At 52.1% G+C, this 25,935-nt stretch overlaps 1 protein-coding gene across 1 annotated transcript in view; it reads right to left on the bottom strand.

Annotated features, from left to right (window-relative positions):
- Nucleotides 1–25,935, bottom strand: part of CREB3L1 (cAMP responsive element binding protein 3 like 1) — a 45,590-nt gene continuing 19,655 nt past the window's right edge. The window contains exons 2-12 of the mRNA XM_010371056.2: nucleotides 22,120–22,348; nucleotides 14,347–14,531; nucleotides 12,259–12,337; nucleotides 11,175–11,332; nucleotides 9,891–10,040; nucleotides 9,695–9,753; nucleotides 9,457–9,525; nucleotides 5,729–5,828; nucleotides 4,622–4,748; nucleotides 890–1,154; nucleotides 1–712 (exon numbers count right to left, since the gene is read on the bottom strand). Of these exons, the coding sequence (XP_010369358.1) occupies nucleotides 676–712; nucleotides 890–1,154; nucleotides 4,622–4,748; nucleotides 5,729–5,828; nucleotides 9,457–9,525; nucleotides 9,695–9,753; nucleotides 9,891–10,040; nucleotides 11,175–11,332; nucleotides 12,259–12,337; nucleotides 14,347–14,531; nucleotides 22,120–22,348 (1,458 nt within the window). The 3' untranslated portion in view covers nucleotides 1–675. The remainder of the gene's footprint in view (nucleotides 713–889; nucleotides 1,155–4,621; nucleotides 4,749–5,728; nucleotides 5,829–9,456; nucleotides 9,526–9,694; nucleotides 9,754–9,890; nucleotides 10,041–11,174; nucleotides 11,333–12,258; nucleotides 12,338–14,346; nucleotides 14,532–22,119; nucleotides 22,349–25,935) is intronic.

Here is a 25,935-nt window from a genome sequence, read left to right as displayed (position 1 = left end):
TTGATGCTGCATCTTTTTTTTTTTTTTTTAGTTTTGCTTTCTTAAAGCATGTGCTGAGCTGATGAAGAGAGCAGTTTGGCAATTAAAAAGGCCCAGCAACTTGGGCAGCAGCAGGGGGGTGCCAGGTGAGGGTCGGGGAGTCCCTCTTTCCTGGGCCAGGGAGCAGCAAAGCCCGCACTAACTTCATAAAATATAAAACAAGAGAGGGGTGAAGGGAAGAGGGAGATTTGTAAAATACAATATCTTAGGGGAGTGGCAATAATAAAAAATAAGGTTCATTATTTACAAACAATTTCTGTTCTTGGTCTCTGTACAGTGGGGGTGGGGTGAGGGGTGTCAGTGAGTGGGGTGAGTTGATGTGTCTGTTTGGGTGCAGGTGTGGGGACAGAGAGGCAGTGGTCGTGTTGGGCATATGAGAGAGGAGGCGGGGTACCCAGTGAGTGGTTTGTCTAAGAAGGACGGATGGATGGCGGTGGGAAGGAGAATGAGAACAGAGTGGTTGGCCCAAGGGAAGAGTCCAAATGTCAGGGGCAAGGAAAGGCTGGGAAGTAGAGCCTTTTCTCCTGGAATGGGAAGCTCCAGGAGGCAGGGGCTCGAGGCGGATCCGGGTTAGTGAGCAAGAACTCCTCTTCTGGGTGCCGGGGGTGCGTCCTGTGTCCTGGGTCTTGGCATGGCCTAAGAGAGTTTGATGGTGGTGTTGGGACCCAGATCCCTGGAGAGAGAAGAGAGACCAGGGATGACTGTCCAGCAGGAAGCCTTTTACCCTCTGCAAGCTGGATCTAGACCCAGCAGGGATGGGGCCTTGGGAGGGTGTGGCCAATGTGGTGACCTAGGGTGGGCAGGAGGCAGGTGGACCCTGCCTCAGGAGGGAAAGGGGCCACCCACCCACCTGTCGTGGAACCACTCCTTGGAGTGGGAGAAGTCGGGGCTGGTGCCGTTTCCACCGTCTTTAGGCCAGGCCTCACTCAGGTACTTGGCGGTCTCGTGGGTGTTGTCCAGGTGGTCATGCTGCAGGTGGTCCTGGGGCCGCTGCTCTGCCGGCCCCCCGGGGTTGATTTCCCAGCCATCTGGGGGCTCCATGGGAAGCAGGGCGCTGCGGCCATCTTCCCATGAGCCTGCCCCGTCATCGTAGAATAGGAGGCTTCGGGAGGGCACTGGAGAGGGAGTGTAGGATGAGCGGCGTGCCCAAGACTCCCTCGACATCCTGGCCACATTTATGGCCTAGTGGTTAAGGACACAGGCCCTGGATCTGAGTCCCAGCTCTGACACTTCCCGGATGTGTGACCTCAGGTAAGTCACACGCTTTGCTTTAACCTTTCTGAGCCTCAGTGTGCTCATCTGTAAAATAGGGATACTAGGACCAACCTCATGTAAATGAGAGGTTTAAATGAGGTAATAGAGGGGAAGTGATTGAAACTGTGTTGGGGAAATACTCAGAAAAGTCAGTTCTTCCTAAGCAGAGGGTACTGCGTTTGGGCATCTGGGAGCTGTGTTCTAACCTCCACCACTTACTTGCTCTCTTTTTTTTTTTTTTTTTTTTGAGACAGAGTCTTGCTCTGTCGCCCAGGCTGGAGTGCAGTGGCAGGATCTCGACTCCCTGCAACCTCCGCCTCCCGAGCTCAAGCGACTCTCCTGCCTCAGCCTCCCGAGTAGCTGGGACTACAGGTGTGTGCCACCATATCTGGGTACTTTGTGTATTTTTAGTAGATATGGGGTTTCACCATGTTGGCCAGGCTGGTCTTGAACTCCTGGCCTCAAGTGATCCTCCCACCTTGGCCTCCCAAAGTGCTGGGATTATCGGAATGAGCTACCGCATCTGGCCAGTCCACCACTTACTTTCTGCGAGACCTTGAATAAGTCTCTTCCCTATTCTAGATCCTAGTTTGCCCTTCAGAGAAGGAAAACAAACATCTGTTGGACGCCCACCATTTGCTAGGCATTATCCAAGGCCCATAGACCTAAGTAGAGTGGTTAAAATCTGAGAGAAACTCTAGGGAATGAGGTTTCTTTCCTTTCCTTTTTTTTTTTTTTTTTGAGACAGAGTCTCGCTCTGTTGCCCAGGCTGGAGTGAGTGCAGTGGCACGATCTCCGCTCACTATAAGCTCCGCCCCCCGGGTTCATGCCATTCTCCTGCCTCAGCCTCCCCAGTAGCTGGGACTACCGGTGCCCGCCACCACGCCTGGCTAATTTTTTTTTGTATTTTTAGTAGAGACGGGGTTTCACAGTGTTAGCCAGGATGGTCTTGATCTCCCGACCTCGTGATCCGCCCGCCTCGGCCTCCCAAAGTGCTAGGATTACAGGCATGAGCCACCGCGCCCGGCCAGGAATGAAGTTTCTTTAGCCCCGCTTTCCAGAGGAGGCAACTGAAGTTCTGGGCACTCAGGGAAATTGTCCTCCCTGAAAGGAGGATGCGAACCCAGGTCTGCCTGGCCCTGGGATCTGCCGCCCCTCCGGCTCTGCAGCCATGACCTCATAGTATGTGTGAACAGCGGTCCCTGGAACTGTGCAATGCGCCAGCTCTGCAAACCAGCCTGCTCCAAAGCCATCTGCCTGCTGGGATGTGTCCTCCTCTCCATCCAGCCCAGGTCCTGGGCCTAAAACCCACTGCCTTCTCTCCAAGGGGTTCATTCATTCCCTCCTCTCACTGTGGCTTTGTCCATCAACCCCAGCTCTCTTTTCACTCCTTTCCCTCCAGTGGCTTTTGTGGCCTTGGAAAAGCAGACACAGGACTCTCCAGACCTTGCATTGCTGCTGCCCACCCACCTTTAGTGACCACACTGTTCTCTCCTCCTCAGCCTGCACGTGTCCGGGGAGGAGCTTTCACTCTCCCTGTCTCTACTTCCTCTTTCCCTAACCCTCCCCACACCAGCTTCCTCCCCTCAAGGCCCTCAATGTCTAGCTCATCCTCCCTGCTATATCCCTCCTTCTTGAAACTCACTCCTTAATCTTCCCTCCTCTGACCTCCCATCTGTTTCCTCTTCCTCCTCCTGTCCTGTCCTGTCAGACACGTGGTAATTGGTAAGTGACTGACTGGTAAGTGATGAGGGACAGCCAGGAAGTTCCTCTGTGGGTCCACCTGAAGGATTCTCTCCCTCTGAAATCCACACTCTTCTTTGCTGGGCCCTACCCTGGTTCTCCTTTTGCCAGCTACTGTGATGTAGCTATTCTCTCCTCCGTGAGCTCAAAGAGACTGAGCGTGCTCATTTCATAAGCACAGACACTGTGCTGTTTCATGCACTGCCTCACAGCCATGGCTCAGTAAGCGCAAAATTGCCACTCCCATTTTCTAGATGAAGAAATGAAAGCTTAGGACAATTTCTTCATTTCTAGATGAAGAAATGAATTAAGACACATGCCTCAGGTTACACAGCAAGTGGCAGTGCCAGTTACGACGGACTTAACATCCACATGCTCCTAACCACTGTACTTTACTATCCCCCTTGGAAACGGTAGATATCTGAACCCACACCACCACTACCCTTCCTCTGTCCACGGTAGACATTATCAATGGACCATGACACTCCTTCCTGTCGATTCTGAATGGTGCCTCAGAGTCCTTCTTTTTTTTGAGACGAGTCTCACTCTGTCATCCAGGCTAGAGTGTAGTGGTGTGATCTTGGTTCACTGCAACTTCTGCCTCCCAGGTTCAAGTGATTCTCCTGTCTCACCCTTCTCAAGTAGCCGGGGCTACAGGCACATGCCACCATGCACAGATAATTTTTGTATTTTTAGTAGAGACGGGGTTTCACCACGTTGGCCAGGTTGGCCTCGAACTCCTGACCTCAGGTGATCCACCTGCCTCGGCCTCCCAAAGTGCTGGGATTACAGGCGTGAGCCACCGCGCCTGGCCCAGGGTCCTTCTTTTTTTTTTTTTTTTTTTTTCTTTTTGAGACGGAGTCTCGCTCTGTCACCCAGGCTGGAGTGCAGTGGCCGGATCTCAGCTCACTGCAAGCTCTGCCTCCCGGGTTTACGCCATTCTCTTGCCTCAGCCTCCTGAGTAGCTGGGACTACAGGCGCCCGCCACCACGCCCGGCTAGTTTTTTGTATTTTTTAGTAGAGATGGGGTTTCACGGTGTTAGCCAGGATGGTCTCGATCTCCTGACCTCGTGATCCGCCCGTCTGGGCCTCCCAAAGTGCTGGGATTACAGGCTTGAGCCACCGCGCCCGGCCTCCAGGGTCCTTCTTAACACAGTGTTTCAGGCAGCTACCACCACCTTATTGGAAATGGCCTTTGAACTGAAACTCACTTGCTGTCCCTATCATGAGGTACTGATGGTACCTAGCAGACGCCGCAGAAGCACCAGCACCATAATGCATGGGGCACAGGGCTGGAACATTCCTGTTATCCCCTAAACCCACCTCCTGCAAGCCACTCCTGAAGCTCTCTGGGAGCTAGGCTGGGCATTGGGAGCTCTGTATTTTAGTCCCAATTCTACCACAAACACTGAGCAAAGCATAGACTCTCTTTGGGCCTCAGTTTCCCCATCTGGAAAATGAGGCAGAATGAGATAATGCCGACCCCACACTTGGCTTCTCTCTTATGTCTGGCTTCTGCCTGGACACTGGGGCTGGGGCAGGGCAGCCCCAGCCCAGGGAGCTGGCATGACAGGTGGGCACTCACTCTGGCTGGCCGTGTAGATGCTGTCTGCGGCCATGGGGTCTTCCTTCACAGTCTGGGAGCCGGAGGAGAACTCAGGAAGGCAGGGCACGAGGGAGCCCAGCACCAGAACAAAGCACAAGGCTGCCACCTGGTAGCAAAGAGACAGTGGCATCAGATCTGGGCAAGGAGGGGCCGCGGCCCTGACCACCCCACTCCTCCTCTCCCAAACCAACAGGCACAAAAGTCTCAGCGTTTTCCCAAAGAAGCAGCTCCTCCAGCTGACCACTTCCTCCCACACGTGGGGTCTCCCATCCTCTCTGGGGAAGGCAGGGGCCGCTCAGGCCATCCCAGCCCATTGTAGGGGGGTCGCCACAGGCAGTGCTAGAAGTAAGAGGGAAGTGGCCAATGTGGAGTCACCCTATGGTGTAGAGGAATCAGGAAAGGAAGGAATAGGTGCAGGTAGGGCTTGGGACCGGGACGAGGGAGGGGGACACATCAGCATGTCACGTTCTCAGCAGGATTCTGGGGAGTCTGGCTAGCGGGAGGTGCTGAGAGCCAGGGAGCCCACAACCCCTGCCCATAGCCTGGCTCTGCCGCCTGACAGCTCGAGGGTCTTGGAGGGCCGGGGCCTGCTGAGCAAGGCAGCAAGAGGCTGGCCATTTCCAGAAGAAGAGGGAAGAGCGACTGGAAGAGGTCTGAAGCACACCTTTGGAGCCTTCTGGGTTTCCAGGGGTTTCCTCAGCCTTTTCACTGCCATCCATTCCAGAAAGAACATGTCCGTACTTCCCTGAGTCTCCCCAAGCCCTTCCCTGCACAAAGCCTGTGGAAGCCACCTCCTCAAGGAACCTGCCCAGTTGTCTCCTAGCTGGGGCCACTGGAGTCACCTACACACCTACACTCCTACACTGTGTTAACCAGTCGAGGACCGGTGTGAGGCAGAAGGCACCACGGGCTCAGAGAAGGAGGCTGGGGTCAGCTAGAACCAGCCCACCAGGCGCCAGGATGGTGTACCCTGATGATACTGCCCACGATGTTACCGATCCTCAAAGCTCTGCCCAACCCTGGAAAATGCCAGCCTTGGAAAGAACCCTCCTCCTGTGGGCCTGTGGTGGAGGGAGCCACACCTACCATGAGGCAGGTCCCAGTCTGGGTGGCGGCCATCTTGTAAGGTCTGGAGATCTTGTTGGTGACCAGAGTCTGGAGTTTCTGCAGCTGCTGGAGCAGGGTCCTGAGGAGGGCACAGCAGTCAGCTGGCAGGCTTTGACCCCGCAGGCATCTCTGCCTCCTGGAGCTCTCCTAGGGGGCTGGCTCCAGACGTGGCCTCCACGCCAGGTGCCCGTTTCAGCCAAGATAGGAAAGGTCACCTCCTGCGTGGCTCCTCTGCAGAGTGGCCTGGCACCTGGGGCCTGCCTCGTGGTGACTGGCTGGGTCACCCTGTGGAAGCTCAGGCCTGCCCTGTGATGCTCCTGGCCAAGGGGGTTGGAGGAGGGAAGGCCTGCCCCCAGCTGCGTGGAGGCCAGCCTTCTTTTGCTTAACTGACACCTGCCACAGGTTCATTGACCTTCCCTCCCTGGCACCCGGAGGACCCTGAGCTGATAAGAAAGAGCTGTTCGGCACAGTGCGTGGTATATAGTGAGTGTCTAGTAAATGGTAGCTATTGTTTTTGTTAGGTTTTTTGTTTTGTTTTGTTTTGAGACAGAGTCTCGCTCTGTCGCCCAGGCTGGAGTGCAGTGGTGCGATTGTGACTCACTGCAACCTCTGCCTCCCGGGTTCAAGTGATTCTCCTGCCTTAGCCTTCTGACTAGCTGGGAGTACAGGCGTGCACCACCACGCCCAGCTAATTTTTGTATTTTTAGTAGAGACAGGGTTTCGCCAGGCTGGTCTGGAACTCCTGACCTCAGTGATCCATCCGCTTCGGCCTCCCAAAGTGTTGGGATTACAGGTATGGGCCACCGTGCCCAGCCATTTTTTTTTTTTTTTTTTTTTTTGAGACGGAGTCTCACTCTGTCGCCCAGGCTGGAGTGCAGTGGCCGGATCTCAGCTCACTGCAAGCTCCGCCTCCCGGGTTTACGCCATTTTCCTGCCTCAGCCTCCCAAGTAGCTGGGACTACAGGCGCCGCCACCTCGCCCGGCTAGTTTTTTGGATTTTTTTTTTTAGTAGAGATGGGGTTTCACCGGGTTAGCCAGGATGGTCTCGATCTCCTGACCTCGTGATCCGCCCGTCTCGGCCTCCCAAAGTGCTGGGATTACAGGCTTGAGCCACCGCGCCCGGCCCATTTTTGTTTTATTGCTGACTTTTTGTTTTATTATCAAGGCACTTCGTTTATTTATAGATTTCCACGTCAGTCTCCTTTACTAACTGTGGCCTCCCTGAGGGTGAGGACTAGGTCCCACTCAGTGTGGAATCTTCTGGGTGCACACAGAACGCGTTCAGTACAGGCTTGGTGGGAAAATGTTTCATCTCTCTCCACCCAACCGGGCACATAGGGGTTGCAGTTCCCACAATGTACAGCAGGTGGCGAAATAGCTCCAAGGGCCTGGACCTACTTTGGGCCAGAAAGGAACCCCAGCCAGAAACAGAGGGGTGGGGTGGGGGGTCAGGTGGGATTCTCCAGGCCAATCAGGGAACAGAGGAGTGGCTGGATCCCGCTGGAGAAGCTGAGGGAGAAGGAAGGAAAGAAGGAAAAAGTCTTGTGTTGAGCACCTGCTGCATACCAAGGCTGTTGTCTAGGTTATTGTAATTAATCCCAGCAAATAATTATTAAAGACCTACCACAGGCTCATGGCTGGGTATTATCAGGAATTTGGAATGAAAATAATGGCGGGGTGTGGTGGCTCACGCCTGTAATTTCAGCACTTTGGGAGGCCGAGGCAGGAGGATTACATGAGGTCAAGAGTTCAAGACCAGCCTGGCCAACATAGCGAAACCCTGTCTCTACTAAAAATACAAAAATTAGCCGGGCGTGGTGGTACATGTCTGTAATCCCAGCTATTTGGGAGGCTGAGGCACGAGAATTGCCTGAACTCAAGAGGTGGAGGTTGCAGTGAGCCGAGATTGTGCCACTGCACTCCAACCTGGGCAACAAAGCAAGCCTCTGTCTCAAATAAATAAATAAATAAATAAATAAATAAATAAATAAATAAAAATAATGGAAGAAGACCAGGTGTGGTGGATCACGCCTATAATCTCAGCACTTTGGGAGCCAAAGCAGGAGGTATGCTTGAGCCCCGGAGCTGGAGACCAGCCTGGGCAACATAGCAAGACCCTGTTGCTACAAAATACTTAAAATTAGCCAGGGATGGTGGTGTGTGCCTGTGGCCCCAGCTACTTAGGAGGCTGAGGGGGTAGGAAGAATCAGGAGTTTGAGGCTGCAGTGAGCTATGATCATCCCACTATGCTCCAGCGTGGGCAACAGAGTGATACCCTATCTCAAGAAAATAAATAAATAAAAATAATGAAAGAAGAATAAAAGCTAACATGAATTGCACATTCCTAAATGCCAAGCATCAGGCTGGGTCCTTTTTTTTTGAGATGAAGTCTCACTCTGACACCCAGGCTGGAGTGCAGTGGCGTGATCTCAGCTCACTGTAACCTCTGCCTCCTGGGTTCCAGCGATTCTCCTCCCTCAATCTCCTGAGTAGCTGGGATTACAGGTATGCACCACCACACCTGGCTAATTTTTGTATTTTTAGTAGAGATGGGGTTTCACCATGTTGGCCAGGCTGGTCTTGAACTCCTGGCCTCAAGTGATCTGCATGCCTTGGCCTCCCAAAGTGCTGGGATTACAGGCGTGAGCCACTGTGCCCGACCCTATGAGATAATGTTTCTATCATCCCCATTTAGACGAAGAAACAGGGGCCCAGAGATATTTAACGATTTCTCCAGAGTCACAAAAATGGCAGAGCAGTATAAGAACCCAGAGCTGTGACTTTACGTGGCTGCTACCTGCCAGGCACTGCGCTGCTGTCTCTACACTCCTGTTTCTCAAACTTCATAGTGCATGTGAATCACCCAAGACCTTGTGAATGTGCAGTTTTTAGCTTAGTAAGTCTGGAGAGAGTTCTGATATTCTGTATTTTTGTGTTTTTTTGAGATGGTGTCTGGCCCAGGCTAGAGTGCAGTGGCACAATGTCAGCTCACTGCAACCGCCGCCTCCTGGATTCAAGTGATTCTTCTCCCTCAGCCTCCCGAGTAGCTGGGATTACAGGCGCCTGCCACCACGCCCAGCTAATTTTCTCTTTTTAGTAGAGATGGGGTTTCACCATGTTGGTCAGTCTGGTCTCGAACTCCTAACCTCAAATAATCCGCCCCCCCTTATCCTCCCAAAGTGTTGAGATTACAGGCGTGAGCCACTGTGCCCGGCCTGCATTTCTAGCAAGCTCCCAGGTGATGCTGATGTTGCCTGTCCCGGGCAACTGGCTTTGAGTAACAGGGATTTACACCAGTGATTCTCAAACTTGAGGGTACAACCTAATTACCTGGAGGGCTTATTAAAACAGGGGGCGCTGGGCCCTACCCCCGGAGCTTCTGATTCAGTAGACCTGGCATGGGGCCAGAGAATAAGCATGTCTAATAATTCCTAGGGGTTGTTGTTGGTCTGAGGACCACAGTTTGAAAACACCTGCTCACTTAAGCAACTCCCCCTGCCCTGCCAGGTGTCTAGCAGGTGAGGAAAAATGGGAACGCAGGCAGTGGCAGGATGTAAGTGGCCCAAGGCTACAGGGTGTGCTTCTGGGGTCCCTGTTATCCTAAACTTAGTTCTCTCTCCTCTCCCCTGTCTCCCAGAGCTATGCAAAGCCAGGCACAGGTTGCAGAGGGGCAGGGGGCCAGGTTGGATGCAGGAAGCACCACCCACCTGTTGGCATTCTCCAGGGTCTCTACCTTCTTCCACAGTTCATTGTTCTCAGATGTAAATGTCTCCACCCTGTAGGGGCCAAGCAGGCACAGGCTTAGGGTCAGCCCCCTCGGCCCTGCCCACCACCATCACACTCCGTGTGCCCCCTGCCTCTGCTGCCCCATGAGGGAGGGCCTGGGGAGGGCAGGTCAGGGGAGGGAGTGGCACATGGATTCCCCACACCTCCCAAGCCCCTTACTTCTTTTCTAGACACTCCACATACTCCTTCTTCTTACGACGGCTCTCCTGGGCCGAGATCTAGAGGGAGAGGCCCGAAAACAAGGGTTAGCTCTGCCACATATCCACTTCCTGGGCCCCCCAATTTCAGAGCTGGTATGCCAGGGGAGCCCACCCACCAAGGAAGCCCTCTGAAGCCCCAGGGTGGCAGGCATTACCTTGTTCTTGATTTTCCTCCGGACTCTCTTTAAGGCCTTCTCCTCGGCTTTGGTGAGGGGGAGTTTTGTGGGGATGGGGTAGCCCTCAGCAATCAGGGTCCGCTTCTCCTCCTCTGTCAGGAGCAGTGGCCCTGATGTCCCCTGTAATTTCTGTAGGAAGTACGACGTGGTAGTTAGGAGCCAGGCAGCCCTGGGTTCAAATTCAAGCTCTGCCATGTGCTATCTATATGACCTGGGCAAGGCACACAACGCTCTGCGCCTCAGTTTCCTCATCTGAAAAGGGGGTGGATCTGGGTGAAATTCAGTAACACGTGTCAGGTGCCAGGGCGGTGCTGAGAGCTCAGGTGTTAGGCTCTTAGTGCATTGTTCGGGAGGGCTTCCTGGATCTCATCCCTGAGACCACACCCTCAAAGCTTACTTGTCCAGGATGCCCCAAATAGCATCTTCATCAGACCCCTCCCTACAATCTTGGCTTGGGAGACTCCACACCCATCCCAGGGCTCAGGGCCTAGCTCCATGTTTCCTGGGGATTGTGGACCATCTGGGCACTGCCCCTCACACAGCACTCCTTGGAGGCAGCCTGGGTCATCCCCTGGAGGTCAGGAATGTCAAGTTCTAGTTCTGGCTCTGCAACAGTCTCCTGTTCACCATGAGGCAGGGCGAAAGGATTTGAATTCCCAGCTGGGTGCGGTGGCTCACGCCTGTAATCCCAGCACTTTGGGAGGCTGAGGCGGGCAGATCACGAGGTCAAGAGATCGAGACCAGCTTGGCCAACGTGGTGAAACCCTGTCTCTACTAAAAGTACAAAAATTAGCTGGGCATGGTGGCGTGCACCAGTAGTACCAGCTACTCAGGAGGCTGAGGCAGGAGAATCACTTGAACCCAGGAGGTGGAGGTTGCACTCCAGCCTGGTGACACAGCGAGACTCCATCTAAAAAAAAAAAAAAAAAAAAAAATTAGCCGGAAGCAGTAGCAAGTGCCTGTAATACCAGCTACTTGGGAGGCTGAGACAGGAGAATTGCTTGAACCTGGGAGGCATATGTTGCAGTGAGCCAAGACTGAGTCACTGCCCTCCAGCCTGGGCGACAGAGCGAGACTCAAAAAAAAAAAAAAAAAAAAAAAAAAAGGATTCAAACTCTCATACTCCCAGGTAGGCATCCCTCTGAATTCTGATGAGGGTGGGGATCAGTCTCAGGGCTCCCCAAACCCTCCCCACTGGCCGTGCGCTCAGGTGGATCTATTCAATTCCTCACTTCCAGGATCAGCCCATCCCCAGCTCCTTACGTGAGGGGCAGTGAGGAGTGGGGAGGTGGAGATGGCCGTGGAGGAGCGTGCCATGGGCCTGACAGGGCTGGAGGGGGGCAGAGAGCGGGGACTCTGGGAGCCGTCGCTGTCACTGCCGTGGCTGCTGGGAGGCGTCGGAGGCATCTGCACCAGGTCCTCTGGGAAGAGCAGGGGAAACCGGGTTAGCAACATTGCACACCAGCTTGGACATCATGAGTTCAGCTGAGCATGGGCTTGCACCAGCCCTGACACTGTGGGACATGGACTGCCAGGCCCTTGGCCTCAGCTGTGACATCAGAAGCCCCTCTGCAGTGTCAGAAAGACAGTTGACATCCGGGTAGCCAATTCCTGGGTGCTGCCTCATCTGACACCACAGAGGCCCAGCTCCTTTACAGCTCGGGCGTAGACATCATAGGAGCTGAATTATTGGGAGGTCCTCCCCGATCCCTGACTTCACAGGGTTCAGGGCCTTATCCTCAGCAACTCCAGAAGGTCACTAAGCTCCAGCTCAGCAACCCTAGAAGGTGACTGGGGACTTTCTCTCATAGGGTCAGGCTGGGCAAGCAGGAGCGATGGCAGCAGTAGATTGGGTAAGAAGAGGACTGGACGAAGGCCGGGTGCAGTGGCTCACGCCTGTAATCCCAGCACTCAGGGAGGCTGAGGCAGGTGGATCATTGAGGTCAGGAGTTTGAGACCAACCTCACCAATATGGCGAAACCCTGTCTCTACTAAAAAATACAAAAATTACCCAGGTGTGGTGGTGGGCACCTATAATCCCAGGTACTCAGGAGGCTGAGACAAGAAAATTGTTTGAACCTGGGATGGGAAGGTTGCAGTGAGCCAAGATCACGCCACTGCACTCCAGCCTGGGTGACAAAGTGAGACTCCATTTCAGAAAAAAAAAAAAAAAAAAGAAGAGGACTGGACGAAGAGCGGGCATGGATGGAGGGAGAGTGAGTAGGGCAGGGTGGAGAGGATATTCTGGAGGCGGGGTTGCCAAGAGACAGGGGTGGGCTGAACCAAGGAAGTAGGGATGCTATCTGCCCACGACTGGAGGGGAAGAGCCCTTCCCCTGGACACCTACCCGGTGTCACTTTGAGGAACTGGTTCACCTCCGGAGGCTCTGCTTTGATCACTGGCAGCTGAGTCATCTCTCCTGGAGCCTGAGGAACAGACAAGCCCAGCTCCATTAGCTGCCCCTGGGTCTGTCCCCACCATGCCATCTACCCACCTCCTCCCTAAGGCTGGTGGCCTGCCCTGCACAGTTGGGGAAGTGGCTGGGCTTGGAGTTCTGGGCACAGCTGCAAGGGAATAGAGGCGAGTTCTTGAGCTTAGAGAAGCCAAGTCACACCTAAGAGAAAGGACTGGTGGCCAAGTAGTGTAGCTCAGACCTTAAGCTCAGAGAAGGTGAGCCTCTGAGGGTGGGGCCACCTTCCACATCAACTGTGAAGGCCACACAGGCTTTGGTATGCGGGTTGCCATGAGGACAAGAACAAGAGGTAATGTCTGGAATAGTGTAGCTGTTCAATGGCTGGTAGCAATAGTACGGAAGAAGGAGGCATTAATTGGCTGGGGGCTCCGAGGTCGCTCTCTGAGAAGTCAAAGTCTGAAATGAGTCCCGGGGTATAAATAGAAGTAGAATCCAGACAAAGAAGTTGGAGGCAATGAGAGCTCCAAATGGATTTGAAGCAAGGGCCTGATAGAATCAGATGGACATTTTTAACAAACATGCATTTCTCTTTATTTCTATTCTGACTTGTTGTTCCAGAAAGGACTTCAAGATCATGCATGGCTTTGTACACGTGACTACTGATATGCATGTAAGTGGTGCTCTCTCTGAAGAAGGCATGGTGTTGGGGGCTGGATTTCAGGCCCTGGGCTGCAGCCCCAGAGAGAAGATCATGATATTGTGGGTGGGACGCAGAATCCAGAATGTAGGCTGATGAGTAAGAATCCCAGAAAGTTCAAGTTGGCAGGGACCTTGGAGATTCCTTGGTCTACATCCCAGCTGATGCCTCGAGTGAGAGGGGACTGTGGTGCAGAGAGCTCACTGTTGACAATGCCAGCTCCTGTGCCTTCTACTAGGGGTTATGGCCTCACCTGTGTGGCCTTCAGGGTCTGGCAGGCCGAATTTGGAAGGCAGGTCAGTTGCTTCTAACTGCATGATTTTGGGCAAATTGCTTAATCCGTTGAGCCTCAGTTTCCCTTTCTGAAGCCTCCTCGCCTCTGGCTGCTGCTGCTGTCACTCCTTTGGCAAGGCCTGAGGAGTCTCAGAACCAGTCTTGGAGACGGTCTCAAAAGATCCTGCATATTTGCCACCAACCCTTGATCCCATGGGTCTGTGGTAGGGCAGAGAGGGGCTGACTTTTCTTGTCTTCGGCCGCCTACAGTTTGAGCAAGTGAGCCATGTGGCCAGCAGGGGGCAGGGCCAGCCACGTTCCCATCTAGGGATTTTAAGATGCTGCTCATCCTGTGGAATCCTAGGGCTAGAGGCACCTTAGGGGGTTCATGAGCCCATTTTACAGAGGAGGACATGCAATGTGCCCAGAACACAAAGGAGGCAACGAGTTGGGACTCAGGCAGGGCCTCGGCTGGGAGCCAGGGGTCTGGGGTTCACATTCCCAGAGGGGTCTTGGGTTTATAGCTGAATGCTGTCATCTACACATTCGTGGAGGTGGGAGTTCAGCCTGAGAGTGTGGGTTAAAAATATTAATCTCATAAATGTAAACAATTGGAATATGGCACACTTTTTTTTTTTTTTTTTTTTTTGTAATTTCCATTTTGGTCTTTCTTTTTTAAAAATCCTGAAGCTTTGAGAAAAGTCATCGGCCTGGGCTGTCTCTACCTCTGAGACCCTGGACTCAGGGTCTACCTCTGGACTGGGCTCCTGATGCCAGCCCTGCCTGGAGCCCTGCAAGTTGTCTTTTTCTGCACAGGCGAGAGCCTTTGTTACTCCAAGGGGGCTGTGGCTTGTGCCCGTTGCAGGATGGTGAAGGGGCAGCCAGTGGAGTCGGCGGAGGCCGGGGCTGGGCTGAGGCTCCCCACCCTCAGTCCTGAGGCTCCTGTCTTCCTGTTCACAGAGCCCCGGGGCACAGGGCTTTGGGCAACTCTTCCCGCAGACCCACCAGCCCTCCTCCCTCCCTCAGCCCCTGCAAACCGTCCCCAGGCTCACCTGGTGGGGGATGGGCAGCCTGGACAAGGGGCTGAGGCCCAGCAGCGGGGTGGTGGCCATGGCGGCCGCGGCAGCCATGGCCGACGGGGCAGCCAGAGGGTCCACGGGCAGCTCCGGGCTCTGCTCCTGCTTCACCATGATGGAGCACAGTTTGTGTCCCAGCGCCCACGCTCCATGCTCCACATCTAGGGGAAGGGGAAAGGCTCAGGGGACTCCAGGGCAGAGGTCTCAGCCCCCTGCCTGCCCCCTGGGAGCTGCTGTAGGCTGAACTGAAGAGAGCTGTTAGGGTATACCAGGGGCAGGCGGGAAAGAGGGTGGTTGTGAGGTGAGGGGGAGTTGTCTGGGGCCAGAAGAGGTGAGGACATCCTCTTCATTCAGCAGCTTACAGAATGAGCTTGGGCACCAGATTCACACTCCTCTTGATTGGCTGTGTGACCTTAGGCTAGTTGCTTAACCTCTCTGAACCTGCGCTGCTTCATCTGTAAAATGGGGAAAGAACCTAATAGAGAATTCTGAGTCTTAAGTAGTATAATGTACATGAGACACTTAACACTGTGAGTGTTAATACTTAACACTGGTGAGAAGTAAATGTTCAGGTTGGGCACTGTGGCTCACTCCTGTAATCCCAGCACTTTGGGAAGTCAAGACAGGCAGATCGCTTGAGCCCAGGAATTCGTAACCAGCCTGGGAACCATGGCAAAATCCCGTCTCTACAAAAAATACACACACACAAAATTAGCTGGGTGTGGTGGTGTGTGCCTATAATCCCAGCTAAACAGGAGGCTGAGGTGGGAGAATCACTTGAGCAGCCAGGTGATTGTACTCCAGTTCTTTGTCTGTACTCCAGTTCTTTGAGAGGCCAAGGCAGGCAGATTGCTTGAGTCCAGGAGATCGAGACCAGCCTGGCCAACATGGCAAAACCCCGTTTCAACTAAAAACGCAAAATTAGCTGGGTGTGGTGGTCTATGCCTGTAGTCCCAGCTACTCGGGAGGCTGAGGCAGGAGAATCGCTTGAACCCGGGAGGCAGAGGTTGCAGTGAGCTGAGATCGTGCAACTGTACCCCAGCCTGGGCACAGAGTGAGACTCTGTCTCAAAAAAACAACAACAACAACAACAAAAACAGAGAGAATTGCTTGGGAGGCGGAGGTTGCAGTGAGCCAAGATTGCGCTACTGTACTCCAGCCTAGACAGAGTGAGACTCTGTCTCGGAAAAAAAAAAAAAAAAAGAATAAGTGTTCAATAAATACAAGCCAGTGTTAAAATACAACTATTGTTATTTAGTAAACATTTGCTGAGCACTGTGCTAGGTGCTGGGGATATAGGAAGAGTCACAAGCAGTTTAGCAAAGTTGGAATGCAAAGGGGAGTGGAAGATGGGGTCAGAGAGGCTAGTGGAGGTGACTTGGCCTTGGAGGCTGGGTTAGTTCAGATATGTGACTTTATCCTAAAGCAAATGGGGAGCCACTGAAGAGTTTTGCATGTGCTCAAATTTGTAATTGTTTTTAGTTTTTTTTTTTTTTTTTTACTGAGATAGGATCTCACTCATTCGCCCAGGCTGAAGTGCAGTGGTGCCATCATGAGTCACTGCAGTCTTGACCTTCCTAGCTCAATTGATTCTCCCGCCTCAGCCTCCTAAGTAACTGGGACTACAGGCGCATGCCATCATGCCCAACTAATTTTTGTATTTCTTTGTAGAGATGAGGTCTCCTGATGTTGCCCAGGCTTGTCTCGAACTCCTGAGCTCAAGTGATCCACCCGCCTCAGCCTCCTGAAGTGCTGGGATTACAGGTGTGAGCCATTGCACCTGGCCCAAATTTGAAATTTTAAGAAAGATTATGGCTGGGTGCGGTAGTTCACGCCTGTAATCCCAGCTTTGGGAGGCTGAGGCAGGAGGATCGCTTGAGCCCAAGAGTTCAAGGTTGCAATGAACTATGATCAGACCACTGCACTCCAGCTGGGTGACAGAGCAAGACCCTGTCTCTAAAATTAAATCAATTTAAAAAATATGGCCGGGCATGGTGGCTCAGGCCTGTAATCCCAGCACTTTGGGAGGCCGAGACGGATGGATCATGAGGTCAGGAGATCGAGACCATCCTGGCTAACAAGGTGAAACTCTGTCTCTACTAAAAATACAAAAAATTAGCTGGGTGTGGTGGCGGGTGCCTGTAGTTCCAGCTACTCGGGAGGCTGAGTCAGGAGAATGGCGTGAATCTGGAAGGTGGAGCTTACAGTGGGCTGAGATCACACCACTGCAATCTAGCCTGGGCGACAGAGCGAGACTCCATCTCAAAAACAAACAAACAAAAAATATATATATGTGTGTGTGTGTGTATATATATATGTGTGTGTGTGTGTATATATAATCACTCTGCCCTCCTGTGGGGACTGGACTGGCTACAGGCAAGATGGAGGCAGGGAGAACTGCAAGAGGTGTTGAAATCAGCCAGGAGAGAGAAGGGGAGGCCTGAGCAAAGGCAGTGACAGTTGTGATGGAGAGGACGGAACAGATTTAGAAGGAAGTGTCCACAGGACCTGGTGACTGGGGGTATGTGGTGGGTGGAGGGGGCGGTGGTGGGGAGGAGTGAGAGGTGAGGCTTAGATTTCCTGAGGGAAGAATCCACCTCCTACCCACCTAGTGGGCCTCCTGGTTTCACCTGGGCAATAGGGCTGGCAGGCATCACCCCTTTTCCTGATGGATGCCCACATTCTTCCACCCTAAGTCAGCCCTGTTCACGGTGCCCCACTGCCTGTCAGCCATTGAAGCATTGGGTAAGACAGGGGAGAAGGGAGGGGAGCCAACATTTGAGGTGGGGCTGGAGGGGACTCTGGACTTTGGGGCCTGCTGTGGTGGGGGAGAGGGAGTAGTGGCTGATTGGCCACCTTGGAGGCCAGGCCCCACCCTGCTGGGAGCCTGAGTGCCCCAGCTCTGGGCCACAGGCTGCCCGTGGGCTCCAGGAATACCCACAGTCTTTCCAAATTACAGGGCCAGGCCACTGGCCTCCGGGAAGCTGCCCCCTGCAAAGGGCCCACAGACAAATTGCTTTAAAAATAGACTTGGGAGCCGGGTGTGGTGGCTCACTCCTGTAATCTCAGCAATTTGGGAGGCTGGGGCGGGAGGATCACTTGAGGCCAGGAGGTTGAGACTGTGGTGAGCCAAGATCGCAACACTGTACTCTAGCCTGGGTGACAGAATAAGACCCTGTCACCCTGTCCCCCCCAAAATTAATAATAATAAAAAGACTTGGGGTGGCTGAGGAGTTGCTGGGCTGACCTAAGAGGGGTGGATGTCCCTGCCCTAATGAGGTCTCGGGGGAGGTACAAAGGTTTGTCTTTGCCCCTGGCGGATCTCAAAGACCAACAGACGCAGCTCACACTTCTTGTGCTGAGCACAGCTCTAAGCCCTTGACACACATGAACTTCTATTTTTTTTTTCTTTGAGATGGAGTTTTGCTCTTGTTGCCCAGGCTAGAGTGCAAAGGCGCAATCTCAGCTCACTGTAACCTCTGCCTCCCAGGTTCACTGATTCTCCTGCCTCAGCCTCCTGAGTAGCTGGGATTACAGTCATGAGCCACCACTCCCGGCTGATTTTGTACTTTTAGTAGAAACAGGGTTTCTCCATGTTGGTTAGGCTGGCCTTGAACTCCTGACCTCAGGTGATCCACCCTCCTGGGCCTCCCAAAGTGCTGGGATTACAGACGTGAACCATACACCCGGGCACGTGAGCTTCTTTACTCCTCCCAACAACTCTCTGGGGGCAGGCACCATTGTTCTCCCCATTTAACAGGTGAGAAAATTAAGAAACTCACTCAAGACCGGGTCTGTTAGAGGGAAAAGAGAAATAAGATAAGAACACTGTTCATTGTTACAAGCACCCATAGTGTTTTCTTTTTGTTGTTGTTTTTTTTCTTTTTGAGACAGGGTCTTGCTCTGTCGCCCAGGCTGGAGTGCAGTGGTGCCATCATAGCTCACCGCAGCCTTGACCTCTGGGGTTTAAGATATCCTCCTGCCTCAGGCTCTCAGGCAGCTGGGACTACAGGCATGTGCTGCTATGCCTTGCTAATTTTTTAATTTTGTAGAGAAGGTGTTTTGCTATGTTGCCCAGGTTGGTCTCAAACTCCTGAGCTCAAGTAATCCTCCCACCTCGGCCTCCCAAAGTGCTGAGATTACAGGTGTGACTTAGCATGCCTGGCCCCCCCACATAGTATTCATAGGACTTCTATGTGCACAATGAAAATAGTCACTACTTATTATTATTATTATTAATTTTTGAGACAGAGTCTCACTCTGTCATCCAGGCTGGAGTACAGTATCATGATTTCGGCTCACTGCAACCTCCGCCTCCTGTGTTCAAGTGATTCTCCTGCCTCAGCCTCCTGAGCAACTGGGATTACAGGTGCACACCTCCGTTCCCAGCTAATTTTTGTATTTTTAGTAGAGACAGGATTTCACCTGTTGGCCAGGTTGGTCTTGAACTCTTGGACTCAAGCAATCCTCCTGCCTCGGCTTCCCAAAGTGCTGGGATTACAGGCATGAGCCACTGCACTTGGCTGCTGCTAATTATTGGTATATATATTATGTGCTGGGCACTTAGCAGGGTACTTTGTGTATATATTCTTTTAAGCCTGACCAGAACTCTCAAGGTATATATTATTTTCATTTTATCATTGAGGAAACAGAGGCCCAGAGAGATTAGGTAACTTGCCCAAGATCACCCAGCGGCTGGTGGAGACACGGGGATGCACACAAATGCCCTTGTCAGTCCCAACCCAATAGCCCTGGCTGCCCTTCGTGACTGGCAAATGTGGTGGTGGCAAGGGTTTGCAGTTGAGAATCAGGGTGTGCTCTTATGTCTCTGTTCTGCATTTTACTGTGGGTGTGATCTAGACAACTGAGCTTTTGTGAAGTCTCAGTTTTCATTTTTTTCTTTGTTTTGAGACGGAATCTCTCTTTGTCGCCCTGGCTGGAGTGCAGTGGCACAATCTCAGCTCCCTGCAACTTCTGCCTCCCGGGTTCAAGCAGTTCTCCTGCCTCAGCCTCCTGAGGAATTGGAATTACAGGCGCACGCCACCACGCCTGGTGAATTTTTATATTTTTAGTAGAGATGGGGTGTCACCATGTAATCTAGGATGGTCTCGATCTCCTGACCTCATGATCCACCCGCCTCAGCCTCCCAAAGTGCTGGGATTACAGGCGTGAGCCATTGCACCTGGCCAAGTCTCAGCTTTCTTATTGGTCACATGGGGATTATGATGAACGTGATTACAACCTCACCTGTCAGTCATGAGAAATAAATGTGATAATTAACATGAAGGCAATCTGTAGACTGGACAGTGCTATAGAAATGTTTATTGTTATTTGCATTTGTAGATATAGATACTGAGGATTACAGAGGTTAAGCGGCATGTCTGTGATCACCCAGCCAAAAGTGACAGAGCCAGGATTTGAAACCACCTGTATTTGAGGAAATACCCAAAGGGACCATTTCTAAGTGGGGCACAATGTGGGTCTTGAATGCTGATTACCTGAGTGGAAGAACTCAGGGTGCTCTTTGCCTTAAAGGATGGAGTTGGGGGAGAGGGGAGCTTTAGAGAATGCTACCTTCAGGAATAAAAGAGGGTACAGGAATCTCTCCCAAATAGCATCTCAGAGGACATCAAGTATGAGGAGGCGGGTGAAGTTCTAGAGTCTTGTCTACAGCTTATTATTATTATCATTATTATTTTGAGACAAAGTCTCGCTCTGTCGCCCAGGCTGGAGTGCAGTGGTGCGATCTCAGCTCATGGCAGGTTCCGCCTCCCGGGTTCATACCATTCTCCTGCCTCAGCCTCCTGAGTAGCTGGGATTGCAGGCACCTGCCACCACGCCTGGCTGATTTTTTTTTTTTTTTTTTTTTTTTTTTGTATTTTTAGTAGAGACAGGGTTTCACTGTGTTAGCCAGGATGGTATTATTATTATTATTGAGACAAGAGTCTCGCTGTGTCACCCAGGCTGGAGTACAGTGGCTTGATCTCGACTCACTGCAACCTCCGCCTCCTGGGTTCAAGTGATTCTCCTGTCTCGTCCTCCGGAGTAGCTGGGATTACAGGTGCCCACCACCACGCCCGGCTAATTTTTGTATTTTTAGTAGAGACGGGGTTTCACCATGTTGACCAGGCTGGTCTGGAACTCCTGACCTCAAATGATCCACCCACCTCAGCCTCCTAAAGTGCTGGGATTACAGGCGAGAGCCACCACACCCAGTCTTTTTTTTTTTTTTTTTTTTTTTGAGAAGGAGTCTCACTCTGTTGCCTGGGCTGGAGTGCAATGGCGCAATCTCAGCTCACTGCAACCTCCGCCTCCTGGGTTCAAGTGATTCTCCTGCCTCAGCCTTCCAAGTAGCTGGGATTACAGGCAGCATGTAATAGAGTCACCATGTGATGGAGGGCATCATGCTGGGGTAAATTTTGTATTTTTCTATAGACGGGGTTTTACCATGTTTGCCAGGCTGGTCTTGAACTCCTCACCTCAGGTGATCCACCCACCTTGGCCTCCCAGAGTGCTGGGATTACAGGCATGAGCAACTGCACCCAGCCAGTTATTATGATTACTGTTATTATTTTTTGAGAAGGAGTCCTACTCTGTTGCTCAGGCTGGAATGCAGTGGTGCGATCTCGGCTCACTACACCTCCTCCACCCGGGTTCAAGCAGTTCTCATGCCTCAGTCTCTTAAGTAGCTGGGATTACAGGAGCGCACCACCACACCTGGATAATTTTTTTTTTTTTTTTTGGTTGAGACAGAGTCTTGCTCTGTCGCCCAGGCTGGAGTGCAGTGGCCAGATCTCAGCTCACTGCAAGCTCCGCCTCCTGGGTTGATGCCATTCTCCTGCCTCAGCCTCCCAAGTAGCTGGGACTACAGGCGCCCGCCACCTCGCCCGGCTAGTTTTTTGTATTTTTTTAGTAGAGACCAGGTTTCACTGTGTTAGCCAGGATGGTCTCGATCTCCTGACCTCGTGATCCGCCCGTCTCGGCCTCTCAAAGTGCTGGGATTACAGGCTTGAGCCACCGTGCCCGGCCTTTTTTTTTTTTTTTTTGAGATGGGGTTTCGCTCTTGTCACCCAGGCTAGAGTGCAATGGCGCGATCTTGGCTGGCTCATGGCAACCTCCGCCTCCTGGGTTCAAGCAATTCTCCTGCCTTAGCCTCCAAAGTAGCTGGGGTTACAGGCACCCACCCCCGTGCCAAGCTAGTTTTTGTATTTTCTTAGAGATGGGGTTTCACCATATGTTGGCCAGGCTGGTCTTGAACTCCTGACCTCAGGTGATCCACCTGCCTCGGCCTCGCAATGTGCTGGGATTACAAGTGTGAGCCATTACGCCCGGCCCCACAGTTATTGTTGAATTACCCCTGTCTCCTCTAAGTCAGCAGTTTGCAAACCTGAGCATGCATGAGAATCACCTGGAAGGCTGGGCCTTACCCATTCTGATTCAGCAGGTTTGGTGGAACCCGAGAATCTGCATTTCTAACAGATTCCCAGGTGATGCTGCTGGTCTGGGAACCACACTTTGTGAACCACTGACTTAAGTCAACCAAAGAAACCCTTTTGAGAAGTGCTTCTCTGGCTTTGAATTGAGGGAGAACAGAAAGGCAGGGAGCAGCACCTCCTGAGGGGTTGGCGGTGGCTCCTCTTGGAGCCTCTGGGAGTCTCAGGCTGCAGGCACACTCTCTTGTCACCCCAGAGCTTCCTCCCTCCTGGGCCTTTTGGGCCTGTGCTGTCCCCAGGTTCTTCCACCTCTTACCTTGGGTGGTGTCCTCCATCTTGATGGGCACAAGGGGGCTCTGGGGCGCTGAGTCGCCACTCAGGGAGTAGCTGTGCTCCGCCTGGATGCCTGGCGTAGGGGAGTCCAGTTCCATGTCCAATAGAGGGCTCTTCTCATCCAGCACAGGGTCATCAAAGAAACTGCTGAACAGGTCATTGGAGAAGTCCTCCATGTTCTCCGTGAAGTGGTCCAGGTGCTCAGGAAAGTGCTAGGGAAAGAGAAAGTGAGAGGAAGAGGGAATTCAGCTTTGCTTGGGGAGGGGGTGCAGGTGCTACTGTGGTGGTGCGACACCCACCACGGCCACCACTGTCACTGCGACCTCCCATTACTGTGCCCATTCCCATTAATACCAGCAACATCAGCAACCTCCCTACTACCAACATCACAACACCAACTCTCATCATTTCTATCACGACCATTACCACTGTCATCCCATTCTCTCTACCACCAGCTCCACCCTCACCATTGTTATCTGCAAGGGTGAGCTGCGGATGGGGTCAAAAACTCCCTGGACCTGGCAACAGGACACTGGGCTCTGTGACCTTGGTCAAATGACTTAAACTGCGTGAGTCAGTTTCTCAGTCCTTCTTACTTCCTTCATAGGCTGATGTGAGGACAAAGTAAGAGAATAATCGTGTGTCTACGCCAACAAGTTTGTTTTCCAAAGGCAATATTAGTGAATTTTGTGTGATCTTTTGCTGGAATGTGGGAAGAGAGTGATGCAGGGTGGTGGGATTCTTGAAGACTCCAGTCCCCTCAGCAGCACAGTCCCCATCTGTCCTCAAGACTTCAGGGTCTCTGTCCTTTCCCAAGTCATCCTTTATACGGAGAGGTTAGGCTCTGCAACCCTACTACTTAGGTTCGAATGGTGGCCTCCATCCTTCCAGCTATGACTCAGTGCTGTTTAAACTGTGGGTGGTGACTCATTAATGGGTTGTGAAATCAATTTAGTGGGTCACGACCAGAATTTTAAGTAAAAATAAAACAGAAAAAAAAAAAAAAAGGGTAGAAAATATCAGAGTGCACAGCACACAGTGGAGTTAAATACCTGGCAATTTAAAAACAAATCGGTTATGTGTGTGTGCGTGCTCACACATGTGTGTACTTGGTAACATATATTTCTTAGAAACAAAAAAGTCTGAAAAATCTTGGTCTCCACAATCGTGGGAAGGTCAGTTAACCTCTCTGTTTCATTTTGTCCTCTGCACAGCTGGTAATATTAATAGTTCCTACCTGCCAAGATTGTCGTGAGGATTAAACAAGTTAATCCACGTACAGCCCTTAGAACAGTCCCTGGCACATAGTAATTACTCAGTAAACATTGCCTCTTATTGTTAATAAAGCACCCCAGTGGCTGACATATAGTAGGTTCTTATAAGTTATTTTTCTCTCTCTAAAGAATTATGAATGTCGGCCGGGCGCGGTGGCTCAAGCCTGTAATCCCAGCACTTTGGGAGGCCGAGACGGGCGGATCACGAGGTCAGGAGATCAAGACCATCCTGGCTAACCCGGTGAAACCCCGTCTCTACTAAAAAATACAAAAAACTAGCCGGGCGAGGTGGCGGGCGCCTGTAGTCCCAGCTACTCGGGAGGCTGAGGCAGGAGAATGGCGTAAACCCAGGAGGCGGAGCTTGCAGTGAGCTGAGATCCGGCCACTGCACTCAGCCCGGGAGACAGAGCGAGACTCCGTCTCAAAAAAAAAAAAAAAAAAAAAAAAAAAAAAAAAAAAAAAAAAAAAAGAATTATGAATGTCGAGACCATCCTGGCTAACATGGTGAAACCCCGTCTCTACTAAAAAATACAAAAAACTAGCCGGGCGAGGTGGCGGGTGCCTGTAGTCCCAGCTACTCGGGAGGCTGAGGCAGGAGAATGGCGTAAACCCGGGAGGCGGAGCTTGCAGTGAGCTGAGATCCGGCCACTGCACTCCAGCCTGGGCGCCAGAGCGAGACTCCGTCTCAAAAAAAAAAAAAAAAAAAAAAAGAATTATAAATGTGTAAAGAAATGTTTCTTTCTCTCTCTTTCTGTCTTGCTTGCGAGGTTCTCACTCTGTCACCCAGGCTGGATTACACTGGCATGATTTTGGCTCACTGCAACCTCCATCTCCCGGGTTCAAGCGATTTGCATGCCTCAGCCTCCCAAGCAGCTGGGACTACAGGGGCGCACCACCACGCCACGCCACGCCCAGCTAAATTTTTTGTATTTTCAGTAAAGATGGGGTTTCACCATGTTGGCTAAGCTGGTCTCAAACTCCTGGCCTCAAGTGATCTGTCCACGTCGGCCTTCCGAAGTGTTAGGATTACAGGCGTAAGCCACTGTGCCTGTCCAATAAATGTTTCTATTGTTTGTTCCTTATTTATTGAATGAATGAATTTGCTGGTGAGTCAGAAGAGATGGGGGATGGGGGGCTGCCTTAGGTCCTGGAGCCCCACCTGCTGAGTGGTTAAAGGCTTGTGCCGGGGGGTTCCTTCAAGGTCTGGAGTTGTTGGCCCTTTCTGGCCTGGAATACTGGGAACCTGTCCCAATCTGGAAGGTAATGAGCAGAGAAGTCTTCTGTATGAGCATAAGGTTCAGGGCCACATGAGTCTGTCCGCATGGAGTAGGAGATGATCACGAGCCCTGGAGTCACATAGATGTGCTTTTGACTCCTAGCTCCACCACTTGCTGAGTTGCTTAACTTCTCCGTGCCTCAGTTTCCTTATCCGTAAGGGGAAAATAATAGTTCGTACCTCATAGTGTTGCCATGAGGATCTAAAATTGTGTTAGATTAGTACTCACCTCATAGGAGTATGAGGGTAAAATGAGTAAATACTGTACATACAAAACACAGAACAGTGCCTGCTATGGAGTGAGTACTCAATCATCGTTAGTTATCGTCATCATGAAAAGTGCAGCCCTTAAACTCTGTCCTTGAGCTGAGCTTGGGACCAATGGTGGGAGTTGTGAGGGGAATGTTTGGCCTTCCCCTCCAAACAAAGCCTGATGAGATAATCCAGGACAAAATGAGCTTAGAAGCCCCATTGGCAGGGGTACTCTCCCACTTCCCAGTTTGCCAGCAATCAGTCATCATCCTACATTTCTGTTGTGCTTTTAACCCAAAGTGCTCTTCTATGCATCATTTCATTTAATCTTCACAATTGTCCAATGAGACAAGACAAATGCATATTGGCATTTGACAGAGAGAGAAACTGAGGCTCAGGGAGCTAATACAGCTAATACAGCAGGGAGGCGCCCACCATCCCTCACTGCCCCTTCTACAACTGCAGCAGACCCTCTCCGGTCCGGTTATTGCCCTGAGGCAGAGTTTGCACCCTGTTCACCTGCTGGCTTCCAGCACCTGGCTCATGATACTGGTGGAGGGACAGGGCCTTGTAACCCAGATGGCAATGCCATCAGCATGTCAATTGTCCATCAATACCTGGAGTGAGGCAGTACCAGGAGGTCAGAGCTGAATGAGTTTCTAAGAATCACTGTGATCCCAGACAGAGGCCATTTACAGGGTATAGCCACCCCCCAACCACCCAGCCAGCCACAGCCAGGGCTGCGCTAGCCACACCCTCCGCAGAGCCCGGGCCTGCCGGCTGGGGGCGCTTCCCTCAGTTCTCTCCCTTAGGGTCTCTCAAAGGCCTGGTGTTGGGCCCAGTGGGAGGGGGCTGTGAACAGAGGGAGCCGGTGAGTCAGCCGCTAAGGTATTTCTCCAGCAGCTGCTTCTCAGGCGATAAGGGTTTGCCAAACCCCTTCCTGGGGCCTGGGAGAGGAGAGATGCTTCCTCCGATCTGGGCTGGATTCCCTGAAGGC

Source organism: Rhinopithecus roxellana, chromosome 15, assembly GCF_007565055.1.
Source record: "Rhinopithecus roxellana isolate Shanxi Qingling chromosome 15, ASM756505v1, whole genome shotgun sequence".
Taxonomy (NCBI): Eukaryota; Metazoa; Chordata; class Mammalia; order Primates; family Cercopithecidae; genus Rhinopithecus; species Rhinopithecus roxellana.
This window is presented reverse-complemented; position numbering and strand designations above follow the sequence as displayed.